A 16,147-nucleotide genomic window follows, 5' to 3' on the forward strand; every position below is an offset into this window, starting at 1 on the left:
TAACTGGGGTTACATCCGCTCAGTCTGTAGGACAGACATAATTTCACATTAACATGCTTCACGAGATGTTAAGGATTAGATTGATGCACGATGTTCTGATAGCGGAGGGGTGCTAGGGCTGCGTCAGACTGTCTCGGGAGTGCAGAGAGGATCCACAGTGGTGTCAGAGACAGGTTTTTGTTGGAGAGGGGTTTGCCATGACGTGACAGCGTGGCTGCCAGGTCCACAGGCCTCCAGCGAGGTGGTGGACGGGGCTGGGCGGGACGATGCCCCGACTCGTGTCCGTGACCAGCTGCTGGCTGCAGACAGCCGCGCAGCCTCCCCACTGCTCCCCTGCGGCCTGAGTGCTTGTCTCCCCAGTGCCAGCGCATGACAGCACATTTCAGCAGGGCTCTGAATGATTAAAGACAAAAAAACAAAACAAAACAAAACAAAAGCGGAAGCCCCTGGCCTGGCCCTGAGGCGGAGGGAGCCGGCGCGAGGACCCGCCGCCCGCTGCCCGGCTTAGCAGCACAAGCATGGCGGCCGCTCGGGCTCGGCGGGAAGCGGGGCCGAGCGCGGCCGATCGCGCCCGAGGCCCGCCCGGCGCCACGGAGAAACCCGAGCGCTGCCGAAACAGCCCGAAGGCCGCTGGGCGCCGCGCGCCGCCGGCCCGAAGCGGCTCCCCGTGAGGGCGGGGGGTGTCGCCGAGCGGGCCCGAGGGCGGGGCCGCGGGGGCCGAGCGAGGCCCGGCCGGATGTGAGTGGAGCGGCCGCTTCCTGTTTCCCCGCAGTCCTCCCTCTCCCCGCCTTGGGTGGTGGCCGCTGCCTCGTCCCCGCTCCCAGGCACAGGGCGGAGGCGGCCGCGACCTGGTGCGGAGACCGCCGCCGGCTCCCTTCTTGCGCGGCCCTCCCCGCCCCTCTCAGCAGCAGGACCCGCCGCGGCGCAGCCCCGATGCAGGCCATCAAGTGTGTGGTGGTGGGCGACGGGTAAGTCTGAGGGGACCCCTCGGTCGGGGCCTCGCCGTGAGGAGCTCCGCCGGCCCCCGGGGAGGAGGCGGGGGGGAAAGGGGGAAGGGTGTCCCGCCGTGGGGCGGGGAGCGGCGCGGGCCGCCCGGGCCCCGCCGCAAGTTATGGGCGGCCCCCCGCCGCGGGGCCCGGGCGCGGCCCTGCCGCCCCTGAGGGGTGCGGGGGGCTCGGCGGGGCCGGGGGTGTCGGCGCCGAGGCGGGGGGGCGGCGGGGGGGTGGGTGGCGGCCGCGGCTTCCTGCTGGTGGCGGGGGAGGGGAGGGAAGCGTGGGGCAAGGCGCTGGCTGCTGCGAGCAAATGGTGGCTGCCTGGGGAGCGGGAGGGCCGGGGTTCTGCGGGGGTGTCGGTAAGCGGTGGGTGTCTCCGGGGCCCTGGGTGGCTGCCGGGAAGGTGCTCGGGCGGTGGGTGCTTGGCGGTGGCCGAATCGTTCCTGCTGGTGCTGGCAGAAGCGGCTCTGCCTGCCCGGCCCAGGCGGGTGTGCGCTGCGGGGTAGCTCTGGCAGGGGCGGGCAGCTTCGCCCGGCTCAGCCTGGAGCTGGCGCTTGCTTCTGGCGTTTCGTGTGTCACTGGGCGCACTGAGGAAATCAAAGTGTATTAAAAAAAAAAAAAGTACAGTGCTTTTAATGATATGAGAAATTTAATATTGATTTGAAATATTTTTGAAATTAACAAACTTATTACTGTTTATAGCTTGACTTTTGACATCTGATTCTCGCAGTAAAACGAAATGAAATGTGCTGAACTCTAAGCAGATCACAAATGCTTGTGAGCAGAGACTGTTTTCCTGCATGCATACATAGTCTTGCAAGGTTCCTGTTTAAAAGAAACCGATAAAGCCCTTGAAGTACAAATAATTAACAATATACTTGTTTGTAAAGAACTGTTACATCTACAGCACTCTAATGTGGTGTTACTTCCAAGTGAAACAACTTGAGGATGCTTCTTAGCATCGAGTAAAGTCTTTAAGTTTAGGTGTTGGGTTTCAATGTGAGGAATGCTGGAATTGTGGTGGGGAAAGAGTTTGTGTGTCTGCTACTTTTGAATGTTCTCCATGATACTGTTCCCATCAACTCGGAGGCATTCTTTTACTGGATGTCAGAGCTCAGGGGAACATCACAGGCCGGCTGGAAAACAAGACTTGTCTTATGCAGTTTGAGAGGTTTTTTTCCCTTAGGAGAAACAAAAATCCCAGTGTAGGCTGAGCATAATTGGTATCACAGCAAACTTCTGTAGATGACAGGAGTGAAGTGTAGCTAAATGGTCTTGCTGCTGTCTGTAATTTCACATGGTGGCTTAATCTTCAAGTTATTTGTGTGGAGTTGTTTTATGTTGCTTTGGTTTTTAAGATGTAGAATACCTAAAAAGGCAGCTAACTATGGTTGAGAGATAAATTTACTCAGTGTGACAACTTTGTTTTGCCTTACTGTATATGATTTTGAGCAATATGAGCATGAAAGTGGTATCTTAACACAGGAAGACTTTTCATAGTAATGTGATTCTTTGAAGCTAGATAGGATAACTATGGACTGTTCTTTCAGTTATATTGATTTTTAAAGCAAACCAGTTGCTTTCTATTATATATATATATATTTTTTTAATTCATCTGAACTGTATTGTTTGTGACAATGCTGTAAATAAATGTGATGCATTATGTTTGGCTGGGGAAAAAAGTTCAGTCTACTTCCTCCACTAGATTTGAGATCTCACCACAGACAAACTGTATAATGTTCAGTAATTCATTCAACAAAACAGTTTTTTTCATCATTTGCTTTGTAAACCATCCCACTGCCGAACATGGTTATTCCTCTCTGTTGGAAATGAAAGTCGTGTGACTCTACCTGAGTTTCGTACTTATGTGTGAACAAATTGCAGTTGTTTAATTTGTTTTCCTTTCTCCTTAGTTAGAAACAAATCTCTCTTAAGGCTTCATTCAGGTACTATTACTCAGTTTTGGTAGCTTTGTATCATTCTCCATGCGGTGTTTTTAAGAAATATTTAACTATTTGTGTTTTGTCTGTGCTGCTGCTGCTTCTTCAAAAGTTTAAGTGTTACAGGTATTCTAGGAAATGTGTAATGTTTGCCTTGGATAAGGCTGAAGCTTTAGTGTTTCTATAAAACAATGCAAGTTAAAGATTTGCTTATGTAATACAAAAGTTAGGTATTGTTTTATGTACCCTCTGCAAAGATCTGCTAGGAACAAAATAAACAAAGCTGTAGAAGTACCTGTGTGACTTTTTTAAATTTGTAAATGAGTAGGCTGTTTCTCATACATAACTCATGTTTGTTCTTGGAGCTTGGACTGGTGTCTGTTTAGACAACTAATCTGACTAGAAAAAAATTACATGTATGCTAGTTGTGCTATCATATTTTGCTCTTGATTTTTTTCTTCACTGAGGATTGTTTGGGGAAAAATAAATGGCAACTGTTGCTTTCACTCCTTGATGATACAGAGCAGTAGGAATGTGCAGGACAGATGAAGAGCATTCCACTTGAGTAACTGCAAGAATTGCTGTTGATTGACACTTGAGAAAAAGCATTGGTGTAAGTTATTTTTAGCAGCTTTTGTTTTCACTCTGAAAAGGCAGCTGTTAAGTGGTATGAAATCTCCAGTGATGTGGTGTAACGTTAGGGGAAGTTCTGCATTTTGGAGAAATGATGACTAGATGCCACAGAAATGGTCACACTTCATGCTCTTTGGTAGACGCTTTTAAATTGTAGAAATGCAGCAAGAACAAGAACAGTGAATTAAGAGTCCCTGTTTGGAATTTTGCTTAATTTAAGGCCTTAGCTGCTAAAGCCATGTTGTATTTGATTTGATAGCTTGTTGAGAAGGGGGGTGGGGTGAGGTAGTTGGCTTCTTACTGGCTGTAATGCAGCGTTTGTGGAAGATGCAGAACACCTCAGGTCCCTCCAGTGCAATCTGTAGGGAGTGCGGTGACTTGAAATGTGCTAACTTGTGTTACCGAACTTTTGAAGTTTAAAAATGTTGTAGTATTGTAGGTACTGAACAGCATATTTGGGACAGGGTGTGTCATAGTGAGTAAAAACAGCTTATCTGGCAGAGCCGTATGTAACTACATCTACTATGGCAAAAATACTGAACTTTTGATCTGGGGGTGTACTAGAGAAATCTCAGCTACTGTTCAGTGTTTGAGTGAAGACCTGGGCTGTTGTGCATCATGTCTGTTAGGGAGGTAGCTCATGTCGATCAGAGAAAGAAAGAAATAAATTACATAAAGCTTTTTATGAAGGCTGCCACCTGTTTGCAGATATCGGTGTTTCTGCAATTAAACCAGCAAGCACTTCAGCTGGCCTCCATTACCATGGCTGCAAATGGGAACTAAGTTCTCACAATTAGTTTTTAGTTGCGGGAGAGCAGGAGGCTCTAAGCCTTCTGTACAGCTCTGGTGCCTTTAGAGTGGAGGAAATGCTGGTGCAGGTCCTCCAACAGCATTTTCAGTGCATGTCACATAGCATGGCTCCAAGCAGCTCTAACACAGTGGGGAAACTCCATAAAACTTGTTAGCATAAATAATGGCAGGAAAGAGATGACATGTTTTGTTTTCAGGAATTAATACCTATGTGGTTATATAAATACATTGATTCCTGGATGACACCAGGAAGCAATAAGGGATTTGGTGCTCTCTTTTTTTTTTTTTTAAGTCTTTCACTTATTGTTAAGTGGTTAAAACGCCAAATTTCTGTAGGCCATATTTTTAATTACAGTCAAATGTTACTAGTTTCATTATGTAATAGTGGGTGGACAGAGTTATGATTAAGTAGTTGCTAGAAATCTTGTTATGACTAATCTTGGTTTGATGTTATTTTAGTTTCTTAGTATCAGCCTTTATGTACAAGGATTTATATTTTGCCAAACAGAATTCTCTTTAGGGGAGTTGCTTTAATACAGAAGTTGGAAGTCTAAAAAAGTTGATAAAGTACTTGGAGAATGTACTTTATTTATAAAGGTAGGCATTAGTGTTTATTTTTAAGACTGGTGACCGATCTGATTCATAGGGCAGTGAGCCAACAGGCAAGAAAGGCAGGAAACCTAGATGGAGCAACTCTGAAAGAGAGTTGTTGAACGTGTTTTTTCTTGTTTAAATGACTCTGGCTGATTGGTGTTGCAGAAACACACTACAGGCACTTCTAAGCTTGGAATGAAATCTCTCACCACCTCCTTCCTGCACTGTTTTGATTAGCCAGAGCAGACTCACCAGTTTCAGTGCAAGGTGAGCAAAGGAGCCTGGGTGCAGAGAAAAGTTCTTGATTCACTGCTGAAAATGTTGAGTTCAACATTAATTTGTTAGAAGCTTAAATTACCTATAATGAACTTACTGGAAGATGAAACAGGTTCTAGAAGTGTGAGAACGTGTAGCCTCTGCACCTCCAGAAATTTCCCAAAGAAACTGGCTTTTGCTTCTCTTGGTATTTTGGAGGTTTTCACATTTGGCCTTCTTAAGCTGGACCAGCGTAGCCCACTTCATAGCGTTGTGAGTGCAAGTCAGCAATATGATCGAACTGATCTGACTGATAGCTCAAGCAGCTAAAACAGCGAGTTGTGTGAAGAGCTTTCCTTAAGTCCTTGTTCTGGCTTGTTACAGAGTCAGTGAGTGCTAGTGCAAGAGATAAGATGGTATCTCCTCTTTTGACAGCTGTTAAATTAGCTAGCTGCCTTGTCATACTGCTGCCCAGTTCTTTCCCACAGAAGTTTTTGAAGGGTAAATACCTCTCCTGCTTTTGAGCTTTTGACTACAGGAAGATGTTCAGAGGTTGTACTTGTCAAGAACAGAATTAAATGCCCCCTTTTTTGTTGTTGTTACAGCTGGGTAAAAGGGAGTGCATGGTGAAAGAAAAAAAAAGTCTCAGACTGTACAAGGAGCTGGAATCTTGTTTCCTTAGAAGCAGGTGTGAAAAGTAGTGTGGAAAACTGCATGGTATGATCAGAGAGAGTTGCAGCAGATGGGATGTTATGCTAGGTGTCAGCTCAGAAACATAAAATTATAATTAAAAATCGGACATGTAGGATAAAATCCTAGATAATTTTGCGCACCGAAGCAAGTCTTTCATAGCTCAGGCATTTAAGGTAGTGTTGTCAGATGCTGCTATCTACTTCTTGAGCCAATGCAGTATGGAACTGCTTGAAGTTTAATGGAGAGACTTGTTACAGATTGAGCTACAACAGAGGTGGTAATTTATGGTTGTGACAGAGCTCAAATTTACTTAACCTGCGAGTCACTAGGTAAGGCTGGTTGGTTAATACTCAGTGTTAAATCATTTTAAGTAATGTTTTGAAGATGGTCTTTGGTAAATGAGGGGACAGTCCATGTGCTGACAAACCAGAAGAAATGCAATGATTTAAGTGGAAGATACATAGTAAAATCCAGATATGAATGCCTCAAGGTTTGCAGCTGGAGAGCTAGTAAGCCCTTGAGTAAAGTTTGTTCCTGTGAGTTTGGTTTTTTTTTTCTTCTGCAGAAGCTAAAGGATAATAGGATATTTTTAGCAACACCATTTGGTTCTTGGGTTTGGTTTGTGTTTTGTTAAATATTAACTGTAGTTCTAGACTAAAAATTTAATGAGTTCCTTCAGCTTGTGGAAGGATTTAGTTCAGGAGGTTCATGAGTCAAATCTAATACAAATGGCCAGATTATATGTGTAAGTACAGTAAGGCTTCAAAGTTACTGCTGATTTGCTTTGAGAAAATTGTTGTAGTGATAAAACATCTGCAAGACAGTGCAGTTTTCCTTGCATGGGAGTTTGTTTGAGAAAAGTGATCGGGAAGACTGTAAGTCTGGGCGTTATTGCTTTTGAGGAACTGGTTGTACACTCACCCCTGGAATCTCTTGCACTTCTCAAGTGAGAAGTCACCGTGAGAACCAGTCTGCAGTGTCAAAACACCTTTGCAGAGTCTATTTTAAAAAAGAAATAGGGTCCAGTTTCAAGTTTTACAACCCTTTAATTGAAACTGTAACAAAAATTCAATGGTGGTGGTAATCTAATGTTTGACTCTAGATAAGATGTGGCAGGGAGGGTGGAAAGAGAAGGAGCTGGCTGCCAGTTTTGAAAGAAACCTGGAGCAGAACCTTGTCTTGCCCCCATGTGAGGCTGTTCAGAATTAGATATGTGGGGAAAGGTCTGGTGTTCCAAGTTCTCCAATACTGGAATGTAATTTATCTATAAATCAGTTTATGAGATGTTTGAATAGTTGATGAATGCATGCGGGGAGTCATTTTGCAATAGCAATAAATATTGTGAGGATTATAATTTGTGTATTTTCCTCAAATACTCAAAAGTAACGATGTGTTGAGAAATTGTACTTCTCAAGGTTTTTCAAACTTATGTGGAAGTATACCATTTTCTGGAAAAGGTAACAGTTTTGGAATTGTGTAAAGGGTATCTGGAAATACTCTTCAGGACTTTTTTAATTTCAGAGAGCTGGAGTAAGGTGGTCTTGAGTATTCAGTCAAGTGACTAGCAGATATTAGTAGTCTTATTAATACTTGTGGGTTTTTTTGTCTAAAGATTATCAAAATCTGTTAATTTACGCTTCAAAAATGGATGCTTGTATTAGGTGTGTGTTCATTGCCAGTAATTTCAAGGTTACAGTCTATTAGCTCTCTTCCTGCACAGTAGTGACTACTGACACTCAATTGTTCCTTAGATGACTGGATATAATCAGCCTTTTTCCCTAAAAGGAATACTATTTATCATTATTCAAGATGAATGTTTTTTACATGTGCACTTTGTCTTTTTACAGTGCTGTAGGTAAAACATGCCTACTCATCAGTTACACAACCAATGCATTTCCTGGAGAATATATACCCACTGTGTAAGTACTTATAAAATCCTAAAAACTCTTATGTCAACTTCTCTGTGCTTACTGCCATTCCAGATTCCTTATTTGAATTGGCTGCAAGCACCCTCACTTTCATCTTAAAAGTGTAACTTGAGTATCTAGGTGTCAGGAGAAGAAGCACTTTGGGCTTAGTTGTACCTGTGCCTGTTCATGCTCCATCAGTTTAGCCTCTCTGACCTCTAGGCCTAGCTTATTATATACTAACATTTATCAGATGTTGTTCTTTTAAAATAATGTGTTATTTCTATCTTTGATATCATTCATAATAAGCAGTCCCAAGGCTGAACAGCTTGTAAAATATCGTATCATGGTCAGAAATAGTTGGTTTATATGACTAGAGATTTTTTTTTTTGTTCCTTCCACTTTTTGTGCTCCTGCCAATCCTGTGCTAAGCCAGCCATGGCTCTAGCTTCAGGCATGATTGTGGGGATTAATTTATTTTGGTGCTTCCCATTTTCCTGTGTGTAAGGATTTGTCAGTATCGGTATTAGTGGAGTTCTCTTTTTGATGGCCTGTTGGGGGGAGGTGTTTATACAGAGCAGCTTCTTTGCTCTTTTTGGATGTCTCTATCTGGCTATCTTGCTCTCTAAGTATTGATGAGTTTTTCAGATAACAAAATATATTCTAGTGAGATGTACAGGTGACTTTACCCTTCCAAGACCTTGTCTTAATTACTCCCATTTCCTTTTTTCGGTCTTAAACTCTCATTTTTACATCACCGTGTGCTTGTGTTCCAGTCAACCTAGTTTAGCCTTCACAAGTCATTAAAACCTTTGCAACTATAGTAGTGATGAGGTAAAAATCACACCTCTACTGGCCCCTCGTTATTAATTTTGATATTTTATTGGAGAGGTTTTTGATTAGCAGGATTAATAAGTTTTGCTTACCTACTGTTGTCATTAAGGATTCGTTGGTTGTTGCTCAAATCTCCTGTTCTGAATCTTACAAAATGAAACTAACTTGCTGGATGTCCCACTAAGACTGGAAAGGGCTTGCTAAGTGCATCACCTGCTTTTCTGTACTTACTGAGATGAACACTTCCTTTGGAAGAGCAATGAAAAAGATGACTTCTATTCAGACTGGACCAAGTCTGTTGTGCATATTTTTTCTTTCCACTACCCCATGCCAGGCTCAGTATTTAAAGAACAACTTTAGGGTTTCTGGGGAGCAGAAGGATACAGTAAAAATGTTTCCCTTTGTAGTGTTCCCAGTCAGGACTCTCTAGGAAAAAGACCTTGGGTGCCCCATTTCACTGCAAGCTAATGCAGTTAACTCTTTATTTTTCAGTTTTGACAACTACTCTGCTAATGTAATGGTCGATGGAAAACCGGTCAATCTGGGTTTGTGGGATACAGCTGGTCAAGAGGACTATGACAGACTACGTCCACTCTCCTATCCGCAAACAGTAAGAACTACAGTGTGAAACTAGAAAAAAAATCTGCACAGCTTTGTCTAACATAAAGGTTTTTTCTTTCTGAACATAAGGCCAATGTTGTCACACGTGGAGTTGTATTTATTAGTAACAGTGACTTGTTGCAAGCTACCTTCCTTCATCTTACATGCTGTAGTTGTAATGTTATAATCCTTGATGTGTGTACAGTTGCACAAATGTTAAAATTTGCATGCTTGTGTATTCGCATGCACTGATACATGTTGGCTTTTGTGTAGCTGCAGCCTCAGAAACAACTGGAATGCTTGATTTAAAACAAGAAACAAACAAACAAAAACCCCAAAACAAACCAAAAAAAACCCTCTGTGAACAGTCCCATCAGCTAGTCCATTGATTTTAAGTTTAGCATGCCTGCCAAAAGCAGGGTTTGTTTTTGTTTTCAGGCCTGCTGTTTGGCTGCAACCTGACACTGTCACTGCTAAGCACTTGATATTGTTTAGTCTCTGAAGATGTTCTAAATGTGAAAGAGGCAGCACTGAATGAAGATATTATTGGTATTGACAGAGGCTGCATCAGAACTTTCGAATGTACTTAAGCCTGTGGTTATTTTATTATTTACTGTAGTTTGTGCTATAACATCAATACAAACGTGCTTCTGTCTTCCATGCTTGCAATTGGTTAAGTCCTGTCGGCATGCTGCATCTTTCCTTGTCTAAGGAAAATGCTGAAGTAATCTGCTCTCTTCTTTCCAGTGTGACTTCAGCTACAGTTAATCTTTGTAGAGGCTGGCTTTCTAATCTCTTCAGAGCAGTTACTTTTATCTGGTGGAGCTGTGCTATAGGTAGAGAAAGGTGGTAATTTACAGGGTTTTTTGGCATTGATTACTGTTGTTGTTAACTGTCAAATATATAGTCAATGCTAATAATGTAAAATGCAAAATTGTTCCAGTTATTCTACAGCATAACTGCTCCCTTGAATAATGTGAATCTTACTTAATGAACTCTGGTGCTTTTTTAGTAAACTGACTTAATTCACAATTTTCCTTAATTCACTGCTCACTAACTCTTACAATTAGGCTTTTCCATCAGTTACGATACCCACGATGGATATGAACTTGCCAGTTGTAGGCAACTCTAGTAGAAATGGCGGAAATATCTGCCTTTCCTAGGAAGAGAGACAGTGGAAAGCTGTTTGTTTCTAATACTTAGATATTTATAGGATACTTAGAACTTAAGCTTTGCTTAACATCGTGAAAATATTTTCAAAAAAGTATCTCAGGATAGAAGGAGGTATGTTGAAAGACTTCTCAACAGTGTGAGAAGGCAGAGTTGTAAGGCAGAAGATTGTTCTTCCCTGTGACAAAGGGACAGAATGCATGTGCATGTCTTCAGCCTGCTAAAATAACTGTGGCTTTTTGATAGACTGCAAAAGAATTCCATGTCAATCTGAGCGTACTTTTGGGAAAAAATCTCTTCTGTACAAGCATGTATAACTGTTAAGTAAAGGTTTGAAGTACTTTCAGTTACTTGGATTGTGTTTTACAGCAGAAAATGAAACAGGGTGGTAAGTCTTGGATTTACGAAGCAGTCCAGATTTTTACACTTACACAGTATGTAAGCTTCAACATCACTTAGGGAGAAAACCCCACAAAACTAACAAAAAGCACAGAGGAAGAGAACAGTGGAGCTGATGAAGCCAGACTTTTTTTTTTATCTGTATTCAGCCTCCCCCTTCCTTTGCTATGCTATTTAAAACTTGCCCCTCACATGTTCTGGTGGCCCTCTCTTTCCCTATATGGGCACCCGAACTAGGTTGTGGGCAAGGTGAAAGCAGGTATTGCTGATTACTTGGCCAATATGTGTATCTCGATTAGCCACCCGGCAGTTCGACAGCTGTTAACTTCACAGGAAGAACTTTGCCATAGCGGAGGCATTAATTTATATGTTTTTCCCTTATTCATATTTTTATATTTTTCAGATTTCTCTCTATATACTGAAATTTAATACCTTCTCCTGAATGTATTTGAAATCTACTGGTATTTCAAAATATTGGGGGAAGGACAAAGTTGGGACAGAAAAGGTGGTTAACTTCATTTCCTCAGGAGACCAAATCAAAAAGAAAAGCTGGGAGGATGCTTTCCATGAGGGGTTTGCTCTTGCAAGTTCCCTCTGACAATGCAGACAGACATTGAGAGGTTTAGGGGGAAGTTTGGTGCTCTGTTCTGGAGGCAGGTAGTTGGTTGTGCTGAATTACAGGGCAGCATCTCTCTCAAGAAGAAGAGCCATGTTGTGAATATTTGTGAGCACACACTGCTGACTGAGAGAACGTTTTCCCTTAAATCCATTTAGAAGTAACTTTATCTCCTACTGTTACTAGGTTGGAGGAACCAATGGTAAGAATCTATCTTCCAGTCTGACAGATCAACCTATTGCCGTATGTAAAACTTTAAATAAACTTCAGTTCCAAGTTCTGTCATCTTGTCTTGCTTATGATAGTGATAAATTGGCCCCTATTTTTTAAACAGCTACTTTTCTTGGAACTATCAAATTACTAGATCTGAGAACTGTTAGCAAATCTCTCTTTTTGTTAGCAAATCTGAGTTGCTAAGACTAAACCTTTCGCAAATAGTTTTTCTTCTTACTTACAAAGATTGGTAGTGTGCAAGACACCTGAAATCTTCAAATAATTCCTCGTGGTTACATTGAATTTTTTGATCTCTGGAGCTAGAAAAGGAGAGGGTCTGCATAATGTGCAGAACTTCAGTCACCACAAACCTGCAGAATTGGAAAACAGAAGTAGTGGCCATAGTATCACATGATTTGATGTTGTTTCTTTCTTCTTCTGGGACACTGCTACGGAAACTTGTTGGGGTGATGCATGAACAACTGGGTTGCAAGTGCTTAGCAGTGCAGATGTCAGATGCTGACCTAACAAAATGCCTTGAAATGCAGCACAATCAACTAACATTCTGAAATGCCTGATTCTGTACCACATTTGATACTGGAATAAGTACGGATGCAGAGGTAGGTTGGGGGATATTGGGCTTGTTTGAGAGATGCTTATTGAGTTTTGGGTCATACAACAAGATTACAATCTTCCTCAGCTTAGATGGAGAAAACGATTCTGAATGCTTGTAGACTACAGTGTCATGTATGAAGCTCACAGGTTTTTGACTGTACAGCAGTTAGTGTAAACATGTGCTCTAAAATGTTTTTACCTGCATTTACTTACAATCTATCTTCTGCCTTCAACTGAAAAGTGAGATGTGTAAGATCCCTGAAAACACCCACTTTTCTCTCTGCTTCCTTCTTATTTAGAAAGAGAAGGAGCTTTGTGGTTTTTAATACCCTTCTCAATTCTAATTTGGTTATATTCTGAAGTCTTTGCATACTGACATTCAGTAGAATTGACAGTTCTACAAGATTCTTCTGATTTGGGCATGGAAGTAATAATTGTGAAAACTATCATTTTATGTTTTTTTTTTTTTAATTCCATACTGAGTACTTTGCCATTTAAGACTAATTTAGAGTAGTATATTAGTGCTATATTCGTATTTTAAAAACTGGGGCCAATGGTAACACTTTGCAACACCCTATGGTGATGAGTTGCACATCTTTTGGGGCTTAGATCACTTAAAGGTCTGCAAAGAGTATCCAGCCTCAGGTTAGAGGCCAGTCTAACAACTTGTTGCTGCTTCCTGGGTTTGTCAAGGATCTGCAGTGTTAGGTTTTGGTGGTTTTGGGGTTTTTTTTGAACGTCAGTGAGGGAGATGACATTTTGAGGAAAAAAGCTTGCAGTGCAGTGGTATTAGCATTTTAGTTGCTGGCTACTGCAATAGCTGATTTTAAACTTGATTACAGTCTATTTGTTGTTGGTTCCCCCCACCCTTTGTGTCTGCTTGTAGCTGCCTGGGAAGGGATTTCCCTCTGGGAGAGCTACTGCTAATGGTCGTGTGCAGCTGTATCCTTGACCTTGCCTTTTGCAAGTGCGATAGAGGTGCTGTGACACTGGCCTTTTCAGGGTGAGGAGATTTTGTGAAGGTTGCTCTGCTGGGCTAACTTCTATCCACTTGTTTTGCAGGATGTCTTCTTAATCTGCTTTTCCCTTGTGAGTCCCGCTTCCTTTGAAAATGTCCGTGCTAAGGTAAGTACAAGCTGGTATCACTTTGTTTCTAAGGGTTCAGCATAGTGTTCACTTTATAGCAAGTGTCTGGAAAATATTAAGTGATTTTTAGTTATTTTTTTTAAATTTTGGTTTTGGCAGGCAATGCGAAATGTAGTTTGAAAAGGCAGAAATCCATTTGCTTAACTTTTAAGTCATGAAAGTTCAGGGCACATCAAATACTTTAAGTATGAATCATTCCTTGATACATTGATGTGGTAACAGTAGTTTTCAGCCAACAAGGTGGTAAAATCACAAACAGGAACTTCCCTTTTAATGCAATTTAAAGAAAAATACTAAAGCACAAATGCGTGTAAAAATTAGGTTGATACTTGCTTCTAGCACCAGCCAGGGGTTGAGCACGTGCTGTGCTGCTGTTGCAGTCTGTCATGCCGTCGGACAACTGAGTGTACGGCACTGTGGAGACCTCGCGAGTAAGAGGTGGTCTCATGGGTGAGGGAAATGCAGATCAGGGGTTTTCTGGTGTGTGGAGAAAGTACAGCCCTTAACAGGGTACATTTTTTAAGTCTATGGAAATACCTGTTGCAAAATATTTTTAATGAAGCCAGCTGTAAGCTCTTTTCTAATACTGCCTTAATGGGGCCTTGTGCTCTCCCCTTTACTCCTTGACTCTTGAAAGGGTCACCAGCCTTTTAGTCGTAACGTTTGAGAGCCTTTGTGGAAATCCGTCCCCCCACACAACCTGTGCTGTTTTTTGCAGTGGTATCCTGAGGTGCGGCACCACTGCCCCAACACCCCCATCATTTTAGTGGGCACCAAACTCGATCTCCGGGATGATAAGGACACTATTGAAAAACTGAAGGAGAAGAAGCTGACTCCCATCACCTACCCACAGGGCCTTGCCATGGCAAAAGAGATTGGTATGACGGCAATGGGGTTACTGTTGGCTTGATCTAAATTTTGGTTGTGGAGGATGTTGTACCTTAATTAAAGGAAATGCCTGGCTTCTGTGGTGGAGGCAGCTAGAAGCAGCACTGCTCCCATTGTGGAAAACTTTGTAACTGCCTTTTTGCTCTCCACAGGTGCAGTGAAATACCTAGAATGCTCAGCACTTACACAGCGAGGCCTCAAGACAGTGTTTGATGAAGCTATCCGAGCAGTTCTGTGCCCCCCTCCTGTAAAGAAGAGGAAGAGAAAATGTCTGCTGCTGTAAACGTCACCCTCCCCCACCCCACTCCAAACCCTGTGCTTTGCTCAGAACAATGGAGCATTCACATTCAATGCCAAGTTTTTCTGTTATAAATTAGTTCTCTTCCATAAAGTCTTGAACCAATCAACAATTTCATGGTTTCATTTGTTTAAAGTATGAAAGTTAACTTGCATTCTTCTAAAAGCAAACTCCTGAGAAGACAAACCTATGTAAAGCCTTATTTTTAAAATCCTGTTCTTGCTCAATTAAGTGTTGCCAAACTATCTGCTGAACTAAGTTGCATTGTTGTGCTATGAACACTAAGCACTAAACTGTTTTTTAAAGATTCTTCTTGAAGATGACTCTAATTTCTGGTAGGAAATGCAAAAACACTTTCTAGTTTTTCACAGTAAGTAACAGTACCGTATAATTAGCAAAACACTGCACTCTAATGTGTTTTATTATTAAATGTTTTCTCAACCCAGTCATTGCATAGTGTTGTATATCGATCCTAAATCTTTGACAATGACTGACACCCTCAAGTCACAGTGTAAAATGCTTTATCATTGGTAAGGGCTTGGTTGCAATCTAGTTCTTGCTGCTGTGATTTAAAAAAATAAATAAATAACTATTCTTACTGAAGTGTATCTAGTCCTTTTGACAGCATTGTATTGTGATGGAGAGATGGAAGATTGGGTTGGATCAGATGCTGGTGCCAGACAGTATTTTGACACTGTACAGATGACTTGCACTACACTGCCAGGGTAGCTGAAACTGAATTGACTTCTAGTGCAGGTTAAAATCAGAGACTGTTTTCCCAGAGGTGCAGTAGTGAAGAGGTTGGTGTTCACAGGTAAATCCCGTTGGATTTCAGGTAGGGCATTCATTTAGGTACAATTCTGAACCAGTCATTCCCACAAGTTGTGTAGTAAATGCTTTTTCTTGTAGAATCTTTTCTTACTGAGCAATATAACTTGTATTTTAAAACCTTTCTGATTATAAAATTTGCCTTTTTTCTTTTTTGGTAGAGTAGAATGTTCAAGCATATCCTCCTTATTTTCCTGTTTTTTCTGACCCAGTAAGTTATGCTTTCTGAGGAGCTTTTAGTCCATTAACTAGGTGTAAAAATCATGTGAAGCAGCTTTACACATTTTAGTAATTTTTATATTTTAAACCTCTATAAACTATGAACCTTCTCAACTGTCACTGCTGCTCTCCCCACCACTGTAACATGACTAATGCAGACAAGTGTTCTTTATGTCACTCCATGTACATGTGCAGCATAGATTGAGTAATGGTGACTTGGGTCTGTGAGGTTCTGTAAATTAGTGCTAATGTTCTGTACATTCTAAACTGGCAGGAATACAATGTTGAACTACACCCTTTCAACCACTAAAGCAAAATTTAAAAATAAAAGTTGCAAAATTGTGAAGTTTTTACATTGATCTTTTGCTAATGCAATTAGCAGTATGTTTTGCATGTATGACTTAATAAATCCTTGAATCACATGTGTGGTAATGTTTGAGTTTCTGAGCAAGTGTTCTCCTTCTTGTACCACCCTGAATAATCTTTCTTTGGGTGCC

General features: G+C 41.8%; 1 protein-coding gene across 2 annotated transcripts; it reads left to right on the forward strand.

Annotated features, from left to right (window-relative positions):
• Positions 1–723: 723 nt before the first annotated feature.
• Positions 724–16,072, forward strand: RAC1 (Rac family small GTPase 1). 2 transcript variants are annotated; one of them, XM_074841292.1, is made up of 7 exons: positions 724–968; positions 7,765–7,836; positions 9,151–9,268; positions 11,630–11,686; positions 13,334–13,396; positions 14,136–14,295; positions 14,458–16,072. In XM_074841292.1, exons 1-7 carry the CDS (start codon positions 934–936, stop codon positions 14,586–14,588), a joined length of 636 nt encoding a protein of 211 aa, XP_074697393.1. In that variant the 5' UTR covers positions 724–933; the 3' UTR covers positions 14,589–16,072. The 2 variants fall into 2 exon arrangements, with proteins under 2 accessions (XP_074697393.1, XP_074697394.1); XM_074841293.1 differs by lacking the exon at positions 11,630–11,686 and having other exon boundaries at positions 725–968.
• Positions 16,073–16,147: the final 75 nt, after the last annotated feature.

The sequence above is a fragment of the Strix aluco genome, chromosome 15, assembly GCF_031877795.1.
Source record: "Strix aluco isolate bStrAlu1 chromosome 15, bStrAlu1.hap1, whole genome shotgun sequence".
Classification (NCBI taxonomy): Eukaryota; Metazoa; Chordata; class Aves; order Strigiformes; family Strigidae; genus Strix; species Strix aluco.

What these genes read in the sequence shown, in the direction of transcription:
- RAC1 (XM_074841292.1), top strand. Translation starts at nt 934, where the DNA reads ATGCAGGCCATCAAGTGTGTGGTGGTGGGCGACGG. An exon ending in TGTGTGGTGGTGGGCGACGG is followed by an intron (nt 969 to 7,764) that starts GTAAGTCTGAGG and finishes GTCTTTTTACAG; the next exon opens with TGCTGTAGGTAAAACATGCC. An exon ending in TGCCATGGCAAAAGAGATTG is followed by an intron (nt 14,296 to 14,457) that starts GTATGACGGCAA and finishes TGCTCTCCACAG; the next exon opens with GTGCAGTGAAATACCTAGAA.